This window comes from Gaeumannomyces tritici, assembly GCF_000145635.1.
Source record: "Gaeumannomyces tritici R3-111a-1 unplaced genomic scaffold supercont2.3, whole genome shotgun sequence".
NCBI classification, from domain to species: domain Eukaryota; kingdom Fungi; phylum Ascomycota; class Sordariomycetes; order Magnaporthales; family Magnaporthaceae; genus Gaeumannomyces; species Gaeumannomyces tritici.
In genome coordinates this window covers 2,876,395-2,897,163 of record NW_008804547.1, presented here as the reverse complement: position 1 = coordinate 2,897,163, position 20,769 = coordinate 2,876,395, and the positions used below count along the sequence as shown (strand labels likewise).

Below are 20,769 nucleotides of genomic sequence, written 5' to 3'. Positions count from 1 at the left end.
ATATCTATATATATATATATATATATATATATATATCCAGGTATATATGTGTGGAACCAAAATTCCACTATAAACAAGAAACAGAAAACAAGCACCTCCATCTCACGCTTCGATCCCCGACCATATCTTGTCGCTAAGCTCCTTGTCCTCATTGAACCACTGCTTCAAACACTCGGGCAGCGGCGCCGGCCCGTCGAAGCCGCCGTCGACGCCCTGCAGGTCGGGCGACTGCTTGACCAGCACGCCGCCGTAGGCGTCATCATCGTAGGTCGCAAACGAGTTGTCGTCGTCTTCGTCCTCGGCCGCCGACGCGCCGCCGACGACGGCCTCGTGGCCGAGCAGGAGGTCGGCGACCATGCGGCCAAAGACGACGCTGCCGTGGTCGCCGACATGCTCGGTGTCGCCGGGCTTGGAGTCAAGGCGGTGCGCGGCCGTGGCACCGATGGCCTCGATGTAGGCCATGCTGGCGGCGTTGAGGTCCAGGAACCGCGTCTGCGTCGCCGCCGCCGCTGCCATGGACAGCCGCCGCTCGTTGGCGAGCGTGTCGGTGGCTTCGTGCTCCGAGGCGAACACGCGGCGGGCCAGGGGGGGAGAGGATGATCTGGGGTTGGTGGTTAGACGGGGGGTTGGTTACAAGCAAGTACAGATCATGAGCGAGAAAAGACTTACTGGCGTTCCGCCTGCATCCTTGACCTGCTGGGCAAAGTTCTCGAGGTTATCTCGGTACTGCTGCTGGCTTACGCCCCTTGATGGTATCTGGTCGTTGTGTCCGAACTACCATTGTATATGCTCCGTTAGCAAAAATCATACCCGCCCAAAGAAAGAGAAGAAATAGAAAGAAAAAAAACCAACCTGAATCGTCACAATACAGTCGTACGCAGCCTTGGAGTCCTTGACCTGCTGGATGACGCGTTCCCACTCGCCGTCGTCGACAAACGACGCCGTCGTGGCCCCGTTGCGCCCGTGGTTGGACCCCCAGCCGGGCGGCTTGAGGAAGGACAGGAACCCCGTGCCCCAGCCGCCCCCGAGCGCCGACTGCACCGCCGTCGTCGAGTCGCCCGCCAGGATGAAGGCCGGCGTCCGCCCGTCGCACGGCCCGTTGGCCTGGGCCGCCGCATGGGACACGAGGGTTGCGACGGCGGCGGCTAGGAGCCAGTGACACCTGTTGTGCGGCTGCATCGTGTATGTGTTTTGTCTATGTGCTGTGTTGTGTTGTGTTTGTGTTTCGGCTCGAGTGACCTGGAGAGGTATAGATCTGCCCGGGTAGACAGATATTTGGGCAAGATGTAGACAAAATCTCGCGCTTTTGTTTCCATTCCCACATGTCCCCCGCTTCCGTCGCTTGTGACTAGTCCACGAGCGAACCCGCCGCCAAGGTAACATTTGATGCTTAACAGGGAAATGTTTCAAACTCGACACGGCCCGCACGGCCCGCACACTTCCCCAGAGCACTTTGACTTCAACGCCTATTAATAACCTTATCTCCTCAGGTACCCGCCGCGAGTCGACGCGATTCTTCCAGTGCCATTGCCATCAAAGCGCATGTTGCGAGCCCAAATCTTGAAACTTTTGATATTTATCACTTCGCTTTTTTGTCTATAATCGTATATTTGTGTCCACATCCGCCATGTAGACGCGACTGCGCCTTCGATTCGACGGGGCGAGCTGACGTGTGCATCGTCTGTAGCATCCACAGGTCACCTGTTGCGGTTGCTTGACCAGCGCCTGACCATGACCTCGCGCACCCGGTATTGCTTCAGCAGCCCCGAAATGCCACTTTCGACATCCGAGACGCTGCCGATGGCCGACGGCGGCGGAATGTCCACATAGACTAGCACCATGCTTTTGAGCACGTGCGATAGAACACGCTGAACACCATGCAGCCAATGCCAGGACGGCTGCCGCTGCGGTGCCTTGCGCTCCAGCCCCGTCCACGCGGGATTCGAGTATGACGGTATCACCAGCAGCCCGAACTCGGCGTGATCAAACACTGGGCCTCGCCGGTATAACAGCCAGTCCACCCCGAACTTCACGCCTTCCCTCGGGACCCATCCCAGTGACCGGAAGTGGTGGTATACTACGTAATGGACCAGGAAGGGGTCGTCGGTCCGAAAGCCAGGGGAGTCTAGACTCGAGGTCCTCGGCGGAAAAAAGGAGTGATCACCAAACAGATGTAGGAGCTCTACCGTGGACAGCGTTGACTCCGTCTTTGGATCAACCACAGCCAGTGCACCAATCGCGAAAACCAGGAAAAATGCCTCTTGCGCGCTAAGCTGGAGGTGCTCGCGGTCCGCAATTTCTTCAGGCTGAGGTGTGTCCAGCGCAACGACGGGAGTATCCAAAGGTTCTGACGGCAACTTGATGAGCAGGTCCGTTGTCGACTGTGACAGGGAATTGATTGGACTCGGCGGATCATGCAGCTCGAATGTAGCCGATTTGACATCAGGAGAAAACCTGACGTTCTTCTGTGTTTTGAGCGACGTGGGAGGGGTGTCGGCCTTTGTAACCGCAGCGGAGGCGCTTCCATTGGCGCCATAGTTCCCATCCGCAAGATGCGTGGTATCATTGATGTTGCCACCGACCATTGCATCCAGCGCAACACCATGCGCCGAACAGTTCAAGGCGTGGGCGGATAGCAAATCAGCTGCCGAGTTCGGCAGTCGAAGCAGGTCTAGGGGACCAACAGGCGAGGTGATGGTGCTTGTCGGTTTTGACATGACTGGCGCTGTTACCCTGACCATGAGTGAGGGCAGTACTGCAAAGTTCGGTGGGGTCTTCCCATCATTGGCATGGGCTCCCGCTCGGGTCTCTTCGAGACGAGTGCGCTCAATAGCCTCTTGCTCGATCCTGGCGCGCTCCCACTTGGCTCGCTGACGCTCTTCTCTCCTCTTGCTGGTGAGTTGCTCAGCAACCTTGCCGGCACCGAGCCCGCGCCGGTCCTTTTCGCGCTTCAGCCAGTTTGGCTCGCTGCGGCTTAGATGTCCCTTGCCGAAGAAACCCTGCTCCCAAAGAGCCCGGATAGATGCCGGGTCCGTTATATGAACAGACCTGGTCTCCGGCGACCAGGCGCCACGATGCGTCGTGGACGGCTCATTGGGGGGTTTCGAGAATACCGTCTGGCTGAGCCATGCGTAGACTACATGGACGAGCGAGAGCGGGTTGCTCGGGTAGAAGCTCGGGAGCGGAAACGTCCGGATCGGGGCCGGAAGAGCATAAAGCTGATGTAATGGGATCTTCTTTTTGGGGGGAGTGTGTCCAGCGACTGGCTGACTGGCGGTCGAACTGGAGGTGCTGGGCTCAGCCATTTTCGTCGTTCAGCATCTCGACACTAGACGAAGGAGAGGGTGAGTCTTCCGAGTTTCCAAGTGGACGGGCAGATCCGATGGTGGAAGTGTGACGAGAGGAGGGGCAGTGAGAAATGGGCAAGATGTGTGTAGTCGCTCAGATACCGTTATAGTCTATAATGAAGCACTCAGCGAGGGCTACTAAGTAGGCCCCTCAGCAACATGTGTGTGAATCATCACCGCGATCGAGGGCATGGGCGGGGGATGGGGAGAAAAGACTGCCCAGTCTCGGTCCCTCACGGGCTGCATATCCTTCCACCCGGCAGGAACCCGTGACTTGGAATTCCGCCAGTCTAGGTAGCCTGGCAAGACCAAGCCCGAAAGAGAGGCGGGCGTCAGGTGTGAACGAGCAGAATGGAGGCGATGCGAGGATGGGGTGATGATGGGCGGCAACAAACGGCAAACGGAAGCGCTCGACGACTTACTGTTGGACTGAGGGATATTCCTCCTGTGGTGCTGGCTGAGGCCGTGGAGAAGCTGCCATTCACGACCACTGGGCGTGGCGGCCAGGCCGACAGGAGCTGGCAGACACAAAGGCAAGGTCAGGTCTGGGCAGGAAGCATCTCATGAAGCTGTTGAGTCAATGGATGGAAATTTTCTGCTTGTGATTTTTTTCTTCACCTTTTCAATGGGTCGGTGCTGTCTGTGCTGCCCGTGGACCCTCTGGCGGGCCCTCTTCGGAAAATCTCGGCACGTCCAACTCTGATTGGGTAATCAGCAATCCAGCGCGAGTGAGTCGTCGGGCAGGTTTTGGAGCTTGCAGCTGATTCAATTTGTAGCTGATTCGGCGCTCGGTCTGAGCCGAGATCACAACCAGAGCCTGGGAATTCAGCGTCTCCACTCCCACTGCAATGGGATACAGCGACAGGACGCTGAGCCCAAAATTGAAATAGCATGAGCCAACCGTCGGCCACGAACGACAGCGGGGTCCACCAGTCAGAACTGCCAGCGAACGTAATGATGGAGCTGTCGCGATCGAAGCTAGCAGTCGAATCCCAGGCGTCGGGACGACAGGGCAGAACCCGAGCAGACGAAGAAGCAATTTACAGTCAGGCGGAGAATCCCTGAATTGGCGCTGTGCCGTCGCCTGGCGCACTCGCACTCGCACTCGACTCGGTTGACAAGCGTCACCGCCTTGGGCGCTGATGGGGTCGCAAGTTGATCGGCGCAGAAAGGTGACACCTGGTGACCAAGCAGAAAATACCTAGGTAACAGAAAGGACCTGGTCTTGACACCGTCACAAAATTTCTTTTTGGTTTGACCTATTTGCTTCTTGTCTTTATTACGCCCTTGGTGGAGCGCCCTCAGAGCCGTCACCTGTCTGTTCGCGGAGCGTCACAGCGGCCAGCAAATGCAGTCGCTCGTCGATGGGCTGGCATATGCCGGTGCCGTCTGGTCCGCAGTCGTCTTTACCGTCCAGGGCATCGGGTCGTTCCAGCTGTAAGTTGGCGTGATCCGGCGCATATGCCAACACCCTAGCCAAACCTAACACTTGCGCCTCGCCTCTAGATTCCGCAACAACTCCAGGCCGCCGCCGCCGCCCGTGTCGCCCTCCCTCGACCCCAAAGATGTGCCTCACATCACCATAATCAGGCCGGTCAAGGGCCTCGAACCCCGGATGTACGAATGCCTTGCCTCGAGTTGTCTACAGTCATACCCGAGGGACAAGCTCAGCATCCGCCTCTGCATTTCGTCCAAGGACGACGCAGGCTACGCGACCCTCGAGCGCATCGTCGCCGACTTTGCCTCGACCGAGCTCGACATCCAGATCCTCCTCGAGTCAGAAGACCCCTTCCTCCACGGAGCGGGCGGCGACGCGCGCAACCTGGGGCCGAACCCCAAGGTCCGCAACATCAGCCGCGCCTACCGCGAGGCGAAGGGCGACATAATATGGGTCGTCGACTGCAACATCTGGGTTTCCAAGCGCGCCGCCGGCCGCATGGTTGACAAGCTCCTCGGTCTGGCGCCCGCCGGCAGCCGCGGCACGCCGCCCACCCCCTACAAGTTCGTGCACCAGCTGCCCGTCTCGGTCGACGTGACGCCCGCCGACGAAGCTGCGGCCATGGGCATGATGGCGTACGGCGGCGGGCGCCTCGACGAGATGTTCATGGCATCGACGCACGCAAAGTTCTACAGCGCCATCAACACGGTCGGCGTGGCGCCCTGCATCTGCGGCAAGAGCAACATGTTCCGCAAGTCGCACATCGACCGCCTCACCGACCCGGCCCAGAACCCGATCCTAACCCCCGAGGACGCCAGCAGGGGTCGCGGCATCGACTTCTTCTCCTCGTACATCTGCGAGGACCACCTGATCGGCGATCTCCTCTGGCGGTCCGAGGTGCCGGGCCACGCCCGCCACGGCCTTGTCCACGGCGAGCTGGCCCTGCAGCCCATGCGGTCCAACACCGTCACATCCTACATTGCCCGCCGCGTCCGCTGGCTACGCGTCCGCAAGTGGACTGTCATCGCCGCCACCCTGGTCGAGCCGGGCGTCGAGTCGTTGGTCTGCTGCATGGCCTTCGCCTTCGCCGTCACCACCGCCCCCTGGGCCGGCGCCGACTGGCCCGTGCCGCGCACCTGGACCGCTTATGCGCAGGTCTTTGCTGCCGCCATCACATGCTGGGTCGTCCTCGACCGCGCCGTCTACCGCCTGCTGCACGCCTGCCGCAGCGTCGAGACCGACTCGGACTCCCCCGACTTTGCGCGCGGCGCAGGGCGGCCCGGCGGCCCGGCCATGCGCTCCTTCCCCGCCTGGCTGCTGGCCTGGGTCGGCCGCGAGCTACTCGCGCTGCCCATCTGGACCTGGGCCGTCCTGCTCGGCGGCACCGTCACTTGGAGGGGCCAGAGCTTCCGCGTGAGGATGGACATGAGCGTCGTCGAGCTGCCCGACCAGAAAGGGGCTCGTGGAGGAGGGGCGGCATCAAGGGCAGGAGAGACGGCCAGGCTTATACCTAATGGATCCGCGAGCAAGAAAACCCGTCGGACTTGACGCTTCTTAACGGCGACGAATACCTAATAATACGCATAGACAATAGACTAATAGACTAGATACCACGGAATCCGTAGGGATAATATCAACAACCGCATCTACCTCAAATTCATACCGCGTGAGCTGCTGCTCGTGTCCAGTGACCGGTCAAGGCTAGGCAGGTCATATGTCGCATCATTGACATAAAACAGTCTGTTATTTTTCGGTGCATTTCTACGAATTAATAAGTAGAGACCATTGCGATATTGCAGCCGGAGCTCCATGTAAAGCACCCTCCATGACAAGGGGCCACATTCTTTTGTTTCGCGAAAAGCGAAAAAGATGTAAAAAGCAAGAACAGCCGGGTAAATTCAACGCTCAGCCCCAAGCCAATCATCGCCCTAGCCCTCCATCACTGTTTCTCCCCTCCCCCTAATCACCACTTCTTCACCTCGGCTCCGTCGGGTGGGTGCGTGGGCACCTTGCCGTCCTTGACGCCGGCCCAGTCGGTGCTCAGGTGGGTGCCGTTGCTCTCGACGTAGCTCTTCATCATGGCGCGGCGGGCCTCGGGCGCCGCGTTCTGGTAGAGCGTCTTGAAGAAGGCGTCGACGTCCTGCTCCTTGTCCTCGTCCGCATCATCGCCGCCCACCTTCTCCCAGTCCTTGGGTCCGCCCTTGGCGCTGGTCGGGTACGCCGGCGGCTTGTCCACCGCTGGTGGTGCTGCTGCCGGTGCCGCTGCTGCCGCCGTCGGCGTGTCCGAGGTAGCAGGAACACGGGCGCTCGAGGCGGCGGCGGACAGCGCGGCGGCCGCGTCGGGCCCCATCAGCTCGGAGCCCCAAGAGGTCCACTTCTGACCGGGCGTGCCGTTGAGCAGCGTGAGCTCGATCTTGGTGCCAAACACCTTGTGCTTGATCTCGCCGGCCGCCGAGATGGCGTGGCTCAGCTTCAGCACCAGGTCCGGGTTCGACTGCCTGGGGATGTTGCGCACGACGACGATGTCGCCACCGGCGCGCTCGACCGCGACCCTATCCTTGTCGGCGCCCTTGACGAAGATGGAGAGCGTGACGACCTCCTTGTTCTGGAAGTGGTCGATCCGGAGCTTCTGCTCCTTGGGGACCGCCCCCGCCGCTGCAGTGGCAGGCGCTGCCGCGGCCGGTGCCGTCTTGGCGGACGGGGTCGCCGAGGACGCCGCCGCGGTCTGCTCCGGTTTGTACTCCCCGTCGACGAGCGCGGGCGGCTTGGGCTCGCGCGTGACTGTGAGCCTGCGACCCGGCGCGTCGGCGGGCAGCTTCTGCATGTGGCCAAGCACGACGACGCGGAACGAGTGCGGGCGGACCCACTCCTTCTTCTTGGATGCCGACGCGAGGTTCTTGCCGTCGCCGCCGGCGTTGTCAATCTCCACGGCCTCCCTGCCGTCCGCCTCGGCATCGGCCGGCGTGACCTCGTAGACGCCATCGGGCCCCACCGCCCGCGCCGCCACGGGGTCGGGCTGCTCGCGGGCCGGGTGACCGAGGGCGAGGCGCATGGCCCACGAGCAGCAGGCGTCGGCGTCGGCGAGGCGGCCCTGGCGGAAGGCGATCACCCCCCGCCGGTACTGCGCCTCGCGCATGTTCTGCTCGCGCCCGGACTGGCGCTGCGTCGCCTCGACGTAGGCGTGCTCGCAGTCGACGAGCGCCCGGTCCAGCTCGCCCTTTTGCTGGTACGCCTGCGCGCGCGCGAGCAGCCACGCCGGCGACGGCCGCACCTTGATGGCCCTGGTGAGATACGTCACGGCCTCGTCCCATTTGCCCTCCTTGACGAGCTCCATGCCCTTGTGGCCGTTTGTGATTTCCGACATGGCGGGCGAGCGAGCTTCTGCTGTGCTTGTTTCACTGTTGCGCAAAGTCTACCGCCGCACAGGCTGTTAATGGGCCGAGAGCTTGGTGTTCGAATGTCCACTGTTGCGCTGCTTGTACAGTGGGCGTTTTGGTGAGGGGCGTGATAGAATTCCAACCCACACGTCTCGCCCGACTTAGCAAGTACACCTGCTTTTTAAGGCACACGCATGGATTGGAATCGAAGATAGAGGCGTGACAATGATTACAATCTTATTGTTCAGCACAAAGGGTTTGTCGTCTTATTCAATGGAAGCCGGACCGCTACTCCGCCTAGAAGTTGCGAGGCTGTTTCTTTTACGCCCGGTGACGTGGTGGCCATGGAAGCTGTTGGAAGCTCCCCATCAGCACGGGCAGCACAGGACAGCGAATCACGTGGGGCAAATAACTCAGTTTCCCGCCCATCGAAGCACTTGCGCAAACCTTCGGGTAAGCACATTCGTAAAACACACCCCCTTTGGACTAGAAATAACACTCTTTGCCTCTAGTTTGACAAGGTGTTATTAGGACTAACAAGTAATAATCGCTGAATAGACCCAGCCTTGAACCGGCACAGCTCTGAACTCGGCCCTTCCTCCCGTTCACAGAACCTTCTCATTAGGGTACTTCTTGGCAAACATGCCCAGCGCCTTCAACGTGAAAACCAACTTGTAGTTGGGGTACGAGATCATGCAGCTCTTGTTGAACACGCCCTCGATGGCCTCTTGGACCCATTCTCCGTTGGGTTGCTGGCGCCCCATGATGAACTTAATGCCTTTCCTGATCGGCTCAATGTGCGGGTACTCGCCCTTCATAAGTCCAATCAGGGCCCATGCCGTCTGGACCACAAGAGAGCCCGTAGGATGCTCGATGTATTTGGATTGTTCGCATGCCTGTGCAGAGTTGGAAATAAGAGTTAGAGGTGCAACACGCCACCAATCGGAACCAGAGAAACTAGATGAAAAGTACCTTGTAGCTCTCAGACCATCCGCCGTCTTCGCGTTGCTTGGAGGCGAGGAAATCGCATCCCATCTTGGAGTTCCTGCTGTTCTTGTACGTCTCACCAATGCTCGCCAGGCTTTCCAGGGCGAACATTCCGGCGTATGTGAAGCAGATGCCCCAGCTCCCATACCAGCTGCCGTCTGGCCGCTGATCCGTCTTGACCCAGGACACGGACTTGTGGATAAACTCGGTGACCTCCCTCGATCGGTAGCCCGGCCAATGTTTGTGGAAGAGCGACAGGGCGGTGACACAGGCGGTCGTGCACTCGGGGTAGTTGTACTCGACCATGATGCGCCCAAACACCTCGGCGGCATTGAGCATCTCCATGAGCTCGCTGCCCCGCGGTGGCTCGTACGATGCGCACCCTCCGTTGGGCGACTGGTACGTGAGCAGCGTGTCGATGGCGTCAAAGATCCTTTGGTCGTCGATAAGCTGCGGGTAACCAGGAGTCTTCTGCAGCAGTATGACCGACTTCAGCGCCTCCGAAATGCAGTCGCTGACGGCGTAACCCTGGTCCTTGTTGCTGAAAGCCCACGCGCCCTTGCGTTTCTGACGGTAGCCCTCGATCGTATACTTGGCGTCTTCCCGGATTTGTTGATCGTCGAGAAACTCAAGCGCCTTGGTGAGCATGGGACGCCAGCGGGGATGGTCCGTCAGGCCGGCATCCATGACGGCCTGGATGGCAAACGCCGTATCCCAGCACTGGACCCCATTGGTGCCGTTGACCATCATGCCTTCTGCGTTGATCCACAGGAACTCCTCCATCCTCTCGCGATGTCGCCTGACAGAGTATGAGTCCGGTCCGTCGCGAATGTAGCAGCACACCATGTTCATCGGCGCGTTAGCAGGTGCCAGGCAGGCGTAGTCTGTATTCTCATCCTCCATGTCGATCAGGCGACTCGCCCAGGCCTCAGCCTTGTCGACCAAGGATTTTGTGCGCAAGTAGGGATTCCAGATGTTGACGAGAAACCAGTTGGCCGTGTTCAGCAGCCACGACTTGGGGTGGTAGTTGTCACAGTCAGCAATGGAGTTCCTATGTGAGCCCCAGACTATAGATTCGTAAGGCTCAACAAAGAGTTCCTGCCTCAGCTCCTTAACAAGATCAGTGATCTCGCCTTGCCAGCGTTTTGACCAAATATACGACATGGGAAGGTAAACTTGGCGGATATGGATCCACCAGCGCCAGGGCGCGATCGGAACCCAGTCCGGAAGCAGCCACAGCTCCGGGTTGCACGGGTTCACGATATCCCACTGGCAAACGCCGAGGAGAGATAGCCAGAACTTGGCCCAGTGCGGGGAGTGGGATGCGCCACCCAGCTTGTGAAGCGCCGCTCGGGCCTTGACCATGACGGGGTGGTCGGCCTCAACGCCCACGATCCTCAGCACAGTATAGTTCATGGCAGTGCCAAAGACAGAGCTCTCGCCCTCGATGTGCAGGCCCCAGCCGCCGTCCTCGGGATGGGCGCGTGCAAAGAGGTAGTTCTTGATCTCGGTGGCGTAGGTCCATGGGATCGGCGTCTTGGTAACGTACCAGGTGATTACGACACCTGGCAGGAGGAACATGGGACCTCCATACTCGCAGCCCCATTGTCCGGGAGGGAGCTGGAGTTTCTCGAGGAAGTCAAGGCCATTGTGGACGGCGTCGATCGGCTTCTTGGGCTTTGGAAGGTCGGGCAGTTCCTGGATGGACGGATGGAAGTGAGTTGAGGGTCTTTTGGAAGTGCTGCATAAGAAGGGAGACGACACTAACCAGCGGGAGCCCCAAGTAGTATTTGTCGGCATATGTCTGGGGCGAGACCTCGACCTGCTCGTCATCCTCGAGGTAGTGCCACGTATGGCGGCCCTCGTCGGCCTTCATGCGCCATCTGGTGCGGTCGGTTTTCTCAGCAATCCTGGGGCGCTTGTTGGACTCGTCTGGCACGTTAGCGTCGCCTGATCGCCTTTTTGATACCCCGTTGGTCGCGCGTGCGCTGGCCTTGCTACCGTCGGTGTTGCCGTTGCGGGCAATCCCGCTCGCCTTAGCTTCTCCCATCTTTGGCTTTCGTGCTGTAGGATCACCGGCCGATGTCAGGAAGTCACACAGACAAAAGGGTGTGAGCGGCAGCAACCATGGTCGTGCCAATTGGTTTTATCGTGAAAATTAGGGACCCCCCGCTGAGCTCAGCTTCACATGCACCAGCGGCTGCACCAGTGACAGGCGGTCAACCCCTGGACTGATCTTCAGATGGCTGAGGTGGATGGCACCACGAGCCAAGCCGGCCTCCAGCAAGAACCCGATTGACTGGGCGAGCAGTGATTGGTCAATTCCACCGCCAGCTGCGAAAGGGTGGAGTCAGCAGGCAGGTCGGAATTACCGAATTACCCGGTGGGAAATCCCCTTGACTGCGGGCAAGTGCCCGCGGCCTCCCGAGTGCCTTCCCAGGCTGATGTTACAGGCCCTCAAAAGTCCGGATTCGAGGGCTGTGGCTTCATCTAATCAGATTACCTCGCATGCCGTCCGGACACCACCAAGCTCAATCATCGCGGCGGTATTTGTATTCGTACTCGCTATTTCCTTCCCCGTTCCGCTGATGTCAACTCGGACATCTACGACATGCCAAACATCTCCACCGTCCGCCTGCGGAGCCGAAGCCTGCGGCCCAGATCCCCGATCGACGAATCTTTGGGGGAATCTCATGGCACTGTTCTAGACGAGGGCGCGTCGTCCGTGGCCAGGCCCCCGCAAATCTCGTCTCTCGTACGGTCCGCGAGTTCTACCACGAGCAACGCCAGTGCCACAAACTCGGTGACAGCTGACACAAGCGTGCTACCTACTGTCCCATCTTCCGACCACCCAAGTGCCAGTGCTGCCAGCAGCCAATCAGACAACGAAAGGAACCAGCCATCGGCCGTGATTGCACAAATCGAAGAGATATTCGAAGCCGTCATCGTTGCAGTTGAACAAGGAACCCAATTGTCCCTTCCGCTACGTAGATCTAGGGGTAGCAGCTCCACCTCTAGCAACCAAGTCTCCTTTCCAGGCAGGACAGCACACGAGAGCAGGATTTTTGGTTGGTTCTCACGTATTTCCCTTTGGAATCTTTCAACCCGGGCATGACTAGATTTCTCATGAGTTGACGCCTTTTAGCCGCGGTCATTCGTATCCTAGAGATTGCGCACGAAGCGCTCCTGACTGGCAAGCTTGTCACCAAGAGGTGTGCTCCCTTTTGCCTAGCAACAGCCGGGAGACACCAGAAACCCCGAAGAAATCTGCGTGAGGACAGTAAATTCTAAGAAGCCTAAAGGAACATTTTTTACCAAGACAAGCAATTGTTCCGTGACCAGCGTACTGTTGATGCACTTGTCGACAACATCGCCTTGACTCTGGGTGTGGGGCGCCATGCCCTGAATATCGTGAGGAGTCATCGCGTCTTTGCCATCTAGCGCCCACACTGACAGCGTGATCTCGGACAGGCTGCAGCCGGAAAGGGCCTCGTGGCTGGCCCGATCTCCCTCACGTTGGATGACGACGGTTCAATCCTGCCTTGCGATGACGTACGAGCCTCTCGAGACCACGGTCCAGATCCCCCGTATCTGTCCCCTCGCTGACAATGGGTAGGCTACGTTGATACCCACACCCGACAGACTACGCCATGTCGAGTGGTCAAGAGCACAATGGATCCTCGTCATTGAGAAAGAGGTAAGACCTGGCAGTGATGCTTAAAGCAGTACGGCCCGGTACAACCCGACTGACATGGGCTCCCCCAGGCAACTTTCAGGACCCTGGCAGCCTCGGACTTCTAGAAGAGGTCTCCCGCAGGCCCTGGAGTCCTGATTACAGTATGTGCTGCTACGGTGCTAGCAAGAAACAACAGTCGCTGACCCAGCACGGCCCTGTAACAGGGGAAGGGCTATCCAGACCTGTGCACCCGGAGATTTCTTTTCAGCCTTCACCAGTCGCGGCCGTACATCCCGGTATACGGTCTGGTAGACTACGATCCATATGGTATCCGGATCCTCAGAAACTATCAAAGAGGCAGCGCAAACCTCCAGCACGAGCGCGACTGCACCGTCAGCACCATACACTGGCTGGGAATCAGACTAGCTGACATCCGCAGCTATCACGTCGGGATACAGGAGGACATCGCCGACTCGACTTCTCAAACGCAAGCGTCTACTCACCCCCACTCAAGTCAGGGACAGGATAGTCAGATACCCGATACACTCCCCTCACAGCCATCAAGCAGAACACGGTCGGCAGTATCAAGACAGAGCGCTTTTGAGGCGAACACGGCATCACTCAGCAACCGAGACCGAAAGGTTGCCCTGGAGACCCTTCGCAGCCTTCCAGCTAATGAGAATGACGAAGATGGCCACTATCTCGGTGAGCTTCAGGTCATGCTCATGCTTAACGTGAAGGCCGAAATACAGGCCGTGGACAATCTCGGTGATATTACTACATGGCTTGACAGTAAACTTTGCATGGAATAGTGAATAGCATCTCAACGCACATGAAGACTGGGACTCAGGCTACCCATTGCGTTTTGTCTTGTGTTTTCATTTTCGACGGCGAGAAGAGATTATGGACTTTTATCACGCTGATACCGGGTTTCTGACATGTTGCTACTATAATGACAAACCAACCCCAAAAGGCGTTTATCGGGCTGAGATAGCTGCCTAGTTTTAGTAACTCTAACCATAATTTCATTTCATATGTATTAGAAGCATGCTCCAATTGTCCTTATAGCCTACATGCTGTGAACGAGAACTAACAAATTGTGAAAGACTTTGGAAACTTTTGAAGGAGTAAACAGTAAAGCACCTAGCTTCGCAGGAGAGGCTTTTAGAGTTGCATATACTCTTGGCTAAACAGCACCAACTCATATTTGGTTATGCCAGCCGTATACTCTGCCAGAACTCTTTGACGGAAAGGGGATGGTCGTTGCGGGGACAGTGTGGAGGATGGCGTCGGTACTGTGCGCCGTGGGCTGGTCGCGAAATTTTCTTATGGATTGCCCAATCAGAATCAGTGGAGTTTGGAGCGTCCCTCACTCATCGCTCACATCGCGCAGTGAAGAAAATTTCACAGGCCGCGATCTTAGTCAAGAAAAAAAGCCATGGCTCCAAAGCTGAGCGAGGAGGAGATTGATGATCTCATCTACTTTGCACGGGCCGGCGAAGGCGCAGACCTGACGGAGCTGCTCTCGACAATAGCGGCCAGGGAGGGCGTCTCGGCGGGGGAGGTGCTCGTGCTCGCCAAGGATGAGGGCAAGTCGACGTGCCTGCACATGGCAACGGGCAACGGCCATCTAGGTGGGGGTTTTTTTGCCCTAGATTTCCTTTTCGGCTCTTCATTCTCGGACACGGGAGAGAACTAAAACTCTCACCTGCAGATATCGTCAAGTCCATCTGCACGCACCTGGCATCGCTGCCGAAACCCGAGGACAAAAAGGCGTACCTGGACGCCGGCAACGAGTACGGCAATACAGGCCTGCACTGGGCGGCCATGGGTGGGCACCTCGAAGTGGTCAAAACCCTGGTGACCGAGGGCGCGGCGCCGGCGCTGGCTAACGATAAGAACTACGTTCCGCTCGACCTCGCGGGCCTCAACGACCACAGGGCCGTCGTCGACTACTTCCTGGACCAGGCCAAGGCGCTCGAGGTGGAGGAGGAGGCCGGAGCCGCGGACGGGGCGGCTGCTGCCGTGGGGGCCATGGAGATTGGGGACGGGAAGCGCAAGGGAGAGGAGGGTGCTGGCCAGGCGAGTGAGGGTGGCGATGGGAAAGCAAGTCGGAGTTAGCGCTACGCAATGCCTGTTGTTAAGGGATGGCAGATTCTGGAGAGAACGGATCTCTTTGATGCACCAGATAGGTATTTCTTTTATTTGAACTTGAGCTATTGAGTTTAATGTTACGAGTATCGAAACTGATTAGAGCGCAACTTTACATTGGGGTTTTTACAATGAGGGAAATATTTCACTTTCTGCTAGAATTTGTGGTTTCCACGTCAGAAAACACGATTACTATAAACCTGGACACAGGTTAATGTATGGAAACTCACAAAGCAGGCATTGTAAGTGGTTGAGCCATAAACCGTTCCGAAAGTTCCAGCCTCGGCAACTTTATGTCAACAATTTAATCGGTGAAAAGGCACTTGAAACGTCTAAAAACAGCAACAGAGCAATTTTCTATTACAGAGTCGCATCGATTTATGAGATAGTTGTATGCCACTCACTGTCTTTACCTTTGTAGAAACGTAATCCTAGCGGGAAAGCAATTGCGGCTTTTTACAATTACGAACACCACAAAAGGGCTCTTCAGTGAATCAAGCCACGACATGCGGATAGGAAACGAGCCATGTGCAGTGGCCAAATCATGCGCATTGGCGACGTATAGCTTATCAGTGGCCGGGAGTCGGGCACTACCGCAGCATACGAATGCATGACGAAATATATTTAAAACCACTTATGACGACGTGGGCTCATGCGGCATGTATCGCTGGCCGGATCATCGGATAGTGACTCAACGTCCCCAGCCCTCGCCCAAAGTCCGATGTCAAGTTGCATATGAGCCGACGTTTTATGAGGCCGCCTGCTCCCCGCGAACACCACAGACAACGGATGGAGCGCTGTCGTATCAAGTCTGCACAGCAAATCTCGCTTCCAGATTGGTGAAAACACCGGTGTGCAAGGTGGGGTCGCATTCTATCCAACGGCGCCTGCAAGAGCTTGCCCAGTTTGGCCAGCGGCAGGTTCTAGGCGTGGCGACTTGGCCGGGCTGCCAGATAAAAGGTACCAGCTTAACCGACCCTGCTGCTCGGCGTCGGTCTCGGCCGGTAGAGGCGACCTTCGTTCCCACTGCATACACACGCAGCAGGCCATTAGGATTCCTGAAGATTGCGTGACGCCGTCATAATGCGTGCGTGTCCAGGCAGGGTGAGGGTGGCAGGCTCGCTTGGCAGGGTGCGAGCCGAAAGGAGGGCGCCAGGGGGGTCGGTGGGGTTGTGCCACTGGGTGGCAGTGGCTCCAACCCTGGCTGCTCTAGTGCAATGGACAGAGCCGGTGTGTGGGTGGGCGATGTGGTGTGGGCGGACATTGGAGGGTGAGACGGGCGCATAAATACCTGATATCTGATGTGGTGTGGCTCGTTCCTCGAATGCAACCTTCCTGTTGTTCGCTACCTGCCACGGCGTGCTCAATAAGCGATTACGAAATTCGTGGGACGAGACGGCAAAAGACAGGGCAGGCACCAAGGGATTGAAGGACGCCATTGACCAAGGAAACCATTCTTGTCTTGCCATGAACGGTGTGGCCATCCATGCGTCCATGTGTGACAGGCAGGCAGGCCAAGTGGCACTTACTGATTCTGCGTGACAACAGCATGCTGCATATCAGACCGGGCAGAGAGCTCGTGCTAGTTCAGGACAGACACCAGCGCCTTACTCAAACGAGGGAAAGACCCGTTTCGGGCGAGGGGCGATGGGTGATTGCGAAAGGCAGCAACCGACCAACCGTGCCCCCCACATCCCCACGTGGGGGGAGGGGCGAGGCCCAGGTCGCTGCAAGTGGGATTGGGGGCAGGATGGGAGAATGAGAAGGGAAGGAAAAAAGAAAAGAAAAAAAGGAACAAAGAAAAACACGGATGAGGGAAGGACGATCGCGTCTACATCCACCAGACCAGGCCCAAACATCCAGACAGGCCGGCTTGGGAACCCGGGGCGCCGCACCGAGGGCTTGGGCGCGGGCAGACAGTCGAGACCCGTTGGAGGCTTTCGATGCCCAGCGGCCACTTACCCACAGCTCCCCCAGAAAAAGACCCCCAATCCCCCAAGTTGGTCACGCCTTTACCCCAGCCGAGGGCCGTGTTCATCGCACGAACAGACGCAAGTTCGGTTCCTTCTCTCCCACTGCCTTGCTGGCCCATCGCGCCCTATCCAAAGCCACTATCTCTATCCATAACCCCTCGACGGTTCGTCCTGTCGCGAGCATATCCTCGTGTCCACACAGTACTCCTTTTCCCCTCTTCTGGTCAGGACTGGGACGTTTTCGGGCCAAGCGCTTAGCAGGGCGCGAGAGGAAGAGGAAGTGAAGGAGCAGGGCGCAAGAGGCACATGGCCCCAAGACAGCAACAGGCTCGAGATATGCCGACCGCTGCTGCTTCCCTTCCTCCGTCTCCCCCACCGCCGCCCTCATCGGATCCTCATTGTCCTCCTCCTCCGCCGCCGCTCCGTCCCACAGCCACATGGCCTCACGCGCCGTGGAGCCGCCGCCGCGGTCGCCCATGATGCAGGGACCCATGATGACCACGTTTAGCATCGACGGCAGCGACGGGAGCACGTCGGCTACCGCGACGTCGGGCGGCCCCAGGCGTGCCAGCCGGCGGGGGGCGCCGCGCCGCTTCCAGTGCGACTTTGATGGCTGTGGCCGGTTGTACACGCGCGCCGAGCACCTGCAGCGGCACCAGTTGAACCGTGAGTTTTCTGCCTTTTTTTTTTTCTTGCTTTCTTTTTTCTTTGGCCTGTCATGCCCCCAAATTCCACCATCCCATCAGTCATCAGGGTTCCTGCCTGCTCCTCCACTGCCTCGACGGCCGTGCGCAGTGGGTTCTTCGGGTCCGAGGCGCAGCAGAGCCCAAGCCGCTGGAACCGCGGTCAATTTTGCCTAGTAAATTTCTTGCCACGCCTTGACCGTTACCATGTCGGCACTCTGGCTGCCTCCTTTTCTCTGCCCATCGTATTGGCTTTTTCACAACCAGGTTCCATGACTGGCTAGCTAACAGCACCCAAGACAACCCTCGAGAGGTCTTTACGTGTACTGACGAGGGGTGTGGCCACACCTTTGTGCGCGCCGACCTGCTGGCTCGCCACAGAAGCCGCCATCACTTGCCCTCATATGTTCCGCGGCACCGCGCCCGGAGCTTTTCCGCCCCTAACTCAAATCCTAGTAATGGGAGTCCCGTTACCGGTCCCGGTCCTGGCTCCGGGCCTTCTTCCGATGTGCAGGACCACCTTGGCGGCTCCGACGTGTTGTCAACTTCTCCAACCGCCAACAACCCAAGTCACTCACAGTCCACTAGTGTAAATAATGAGGAGATATCTCCTGTGATACCCAGCGAACCGCCTCCGCTCCTTACACCTGAGTCAAGCGGAGCTCAGCTACCAGGAAGATTCGTCCGGGACCCTACCCCCCAGCAAACCACGCAGCCGCCAGGATGGTCACCTCCCATCTCTATGACCAACAATATGATGCAGCCTAAGCCTGCCTTCTTCCCCCACCAAGTCCAAAACATGCCACCACAGCCTTCCGGTGCGACTTGGGGCTACATGCCCGAAGAGACCATGAGCCGCGATAACTTCGCCGTCTGGCTCTTCGACGCACAGAGCAACTACGGAGACTTCAACGTAGCCAACCTGCCCTTTCTGGAAGGGGGCTTGGAGTCTCAGTTTAACACCGACATCCCCTACGACTATGAGTCCCTGACTAGCATGTCACAGGTGGAAACCCCACCAGGGCCTGTCGAGACTGACGAGCTGCTGGCAGAGTTCCGCCGCCAAGAGGTCTTGCGCTGGTTCCAGGCGTTTCGCCGCAAATACCCATTGCAAGAACCTCTTTCCATGAATCTGGCTATGGACAAGAACGGCGACACTCCCGTCCTCAACTTGGAGATGATGAGAGATTGTTTACGCGAATATTGGGACCATGTGTCGTCTCGGCTCCCTATAATCCACCAGCCCACCTTCTCGGCAAACCGCTGCCCTACCCTGTTGTTGCTGGTCATGTTGGCTCTGGGCGCAGCCTCACTCCGTAGCAGGGACAGCACAGGGGCGCTGGCCGGCTATGGATGCTTCGCCGATGTTGTCATCTTGGGGCTACGGTGGGAAATCGTGACGGCCGAGGAGGCCACGCCTCCGGTGAGCCTTGCGGTGGCCCAGTCCCTGCTGCTCCTCGAGTTCTACGAGAAGCTGTACTCATCGCGCAAGCTCCACGAGAGAGCTCACATATACCATTCGGCAACCCTGACATTGCTGCGTCGAGGGAGCCCGCTGATTGGCCGCGCTGGCAGCGAGTCGCCCCCTGAATACCATGCGTCGGCCGAGCACTCCCACGGAGCCGCCCAAGATTCTCGTAGCTGGTGGATCCGCTGGGCCGAAACGGAGTCGATGCACCGCGTCGTCTTCGCAGCGTTCATGATGGATGTCCTGCATGCCGCCATGTTTGGACACGCCGCAGATATGGCCCCCCATGAGATCCGCCTGCCACTGCCCTGTGACGATAATCTCTGGGCTGCGCCAAAGCCAGAAGAGATGCGCCAGCTAGACGCGAACCTACGCATGTATGGTGTCAAGCCTATATCTTTCCTGGACGGCCTCAAGCGCGCTGTGCACGGAAAGGAGGTGAGAACTCACAGCTTCGGCCGCATGATCATCATGTCGGGTCTACTAAGCGTTGGCTGGCATCTCAGCCGCCGCGAGACGCATTTGAAGTGGTTGGATCTCACAACGCCGAACGGCGAGACCGTGGACAACTCGCGCAAGGTCCTGCTCAACGCGTTCGATCGGTGGAAAACCAGCTTCGACAATGCTCAGGGCACCTTCGAGATTGCGCAGAACCTCAGCCGGCCCCAAGCCGACGCGAACGGGCTCATACAAAGCGCGCCAGTGCTCTACCACCTAGCCCACATCAGCCTCCATGCCGACATTGTCGATTGCCAAGTGTACGCGGGGGCGAGGCAGCTCCTAGGCCGCAAGGTGTCACGGCGCGACTACGCCAACGTCGGGCAGCGCATGCAGGCGTGGGCTGCCATGCCCTCGACGAGGCACGCCATCCTCCATGCCTTCAAGCTGCTTCACCGCGTGCTTGTAGAGCCGGGTCGACCTGAGCGGCGGAGGATTGCAGCGCCGGGCCCGGGGCTGATAAACCTACCCCCGATAAAGATAGCGACATACTCGTGCCGCAGCGAGCCAGACCCCCACCGACCCTGGATTATGTACTACGCTACCCTCAGCATATGGTGTTTTGTTTGTGCGCTGAGGGAGCTCCACGGCGTCCCTATGTCTACTGCCCACATCCAGCAGCAGCAGCCGCAGCAGCATCACGCCGCCGGCTTCCACCAGGTCCATAACGGTGGTACGGGGACCGTCCCTCAATCCCCGTCGTTCAACCCTGTAGCCAACTATAACAACGTCATGTCCTATCTTTCCAACGTGGCGGGACGCCTGGAGCTCGATGAGGGGACGGCCTCGGATCTAGCATCCGGTCTACCAGACCTCCTGGATTGTCTTCACAACATACTGACCGAGGCGCACTCGGAGCTGCTCAAGGAAGCGCGCGAGCGGCTGATGGTGTGCAGGTCGAAGCTTGTCGGCGGCGGCGGCTAGGTCCCATGCGCCCCGATATTTTATTCTTCTAGACACCAGAGGCTGCGGCTGCTTTTTGGTGTCTCACGGCACGATATTACGAGATAATGCTTCAAGACGCTATGAGATGGACAAGGAGGAGCCACAATGACCCTGGGCGTTACTATGGTATTGAAAATTGGACATTGACTTCCTTTTGATCGGGGGAGGAACTGGTATGACGCCTGCTCTTCTGCTTTTGTTATTATGATATATATATATATATATA

General features: G+C 58.2%; 9 protein-coding genes across 9 annotated transcripts; 4 read left to right on the top strand and 5 right to left on the bottom strand.

The window, feature by feature from the left end:
* Nucleotides 1-102: 102 nt before the first annotated feature.
* GGTG_06099 (hypothetical protein) lies at nt 103-1,179 on the bottom strand (the record flags this gene model as incomplete). Its single annotated transcript, XM_009223913.1, has 3 exons — nt 103-558; nt 670-774; nt 853-1,179. 3 exons carry the CDS (start codon nt 1,177-1,179, stop codon nt 103-105), a joined length of 888 nt encoding a protein of 295 aa, XP_009222177.1.
* Nucleotides 1,180-1,697: 518 nt separating this feature from the next.
* On the bottom strand, nt 1,698-3,305 carry GGTG_06098 (hypothetical protein; the record flags this gene model as incomplete). Its single annotated transcript, XM_009223912.1, has 1 exon — nt 1,698-3,305. One exon carries the CDS (start codon nt 3,303-3,305, stop codon nt 1,698-1,700), a length of 1,608 nt encoding a protein of 535 aa, XP_009222176.1.
* A 920-nt stretch (nt 3,306-4,225) lies between these two features.
* On the top strand, nt 4,226-6,441 carry GGTG_06097 (ceramide glucosyltransferase). The gene is made up of 2 exons (XM_009223911.1): nt 4,226-4,784; nt 4,854-6,441. Exons 1-2 carry the CDS (start codon nt 4,696-4,698, stop codon nt 6,331-6,333), a joined length of 1,569 nt encoding a protein of 522 aa, XP_009222175.1. The 5' UTR covers nt 4,226-4,695; the 3' UTR covers nt 6,334-6,441.
* A 59-nt stretch (nt 6,442-6,500) lies between these two features.
* On the bottom strand, nt 6,501-8,494 carry GGTG_06096 (hypothetical protein). The gene has a single exon (XM_009223910.1). It carries the CDS (start codon nt 8,147-8,149, stop codon nt 6,749-6,751), a length of 1,401 nt encoding a protein of 466 aa, XP_009222174.1. The 5' UTR covers nt 8,150-8,494; the 3' UTR covers nt 6,501-6,748.
* A 69-nt stretch (nt 8,495-8,563) lies between these two features.
* On the bottom strand, nt 8,564-11,367 carry GGTG_06095 (lanosterol synthase). The gene is made up of 3 exons (XM_009223909.1): nt 10,918-11,367; nt 9,135-10,847; nt 8,564-9,058 (listed from the first exon to the last, which is right to left on the bottom strand). The coding sequence occupies exons 1-3, from the start codon at nt 11,197-11,199 to the stop codon at nt 8,768-8,770; spliced, it is 2,286 nt and encodes a 761-aa protein (XP_009222173.1). The 5' UTR covers nt 11,200-11,367; the 3' UTR covers nt 8,564-8,767.
* Nucleotides 11,368-11,760: 393 nt separating this feature from the next.
* GGTG_06094 (meiosis-specific topoisomerase Spo11) lies at nt 11,761-13,637 on the top strand (the record flags this gene model as incomplete). The annotated part of the gene is made up of 6 exons (XM_009223908.1): nt 11,761-12,136; nt 12,295-12,361; nt 12,452-12,560; nt 12,621-12,701; nt 12,766-12,846; nt 13,050-13,637. The coding sequence occupies 6 exons, from the start codon at nt 11,761-11,763 to the stop codon at nt 13,635-13,637; spliced, it is 1,302 nt and encodes a 433-aa protein (XP_009222172.1).
* A 536-nt stretch (nt 13,638-14,173) lies between these two features.
* On the top strand, nt 14,174-15,083 carry GGTG_06093 (hypothetical protein). The gene is made up of 2 exons (XM_009223907.1): nt 14,174-14,459; nt 14,540-15,083. Exons 1-2 carry the CDS (start codon nt 14,264-14,266, stop codon nt 14,944-14,946), a joined length of 603 nt encoding a protein of 200 aa, XP_009222171.1. The 5' UTR covers nt 14,174-14,263; the 3' UTR covers nt 14,947-15,083.
* A 766-nt stretch (nt 15,084-15,849) lies between these two features.
* Nucleotides 15,850-16,008, bottom strand: GGTG_06092 (hypothetical protein; the record flags this gene model as incomplete). The annotated part of the gene is made up of 1 exon (XM_009223906.1): nt 15,850-16,008. The coding sequence occupies one exon, from the start codon at nt 16,006-16,008 to the stop codon at nt 15,850-15,852; it is 159 nt and encodes a 52-aa protein (XP_009222170.1).
* Nucleotides 16,009-16,336: 328 nt separating this feature from the next.
* Nucleotides 16,337-20,522, top strand: GGTG_06091 (hypothetical protein; the record flags this gene model as incomplete). Its single annotated transcript, XM_009223905.1, has 2 exons — nt 16,337-17,615; nt 17,932-20,522. Exons 1-2 carry the CDS (start codon nt 17,387-17,389, stop codon nt 20,520-20,522), a joined length of 2,820 nt encoding a protein of 939 aa, XP_009222169.1. The 5' UTR covers nt 16,337-17,386.
* Nucleotides 20,523-20,769: the final 247 nt, after the last annotated feature.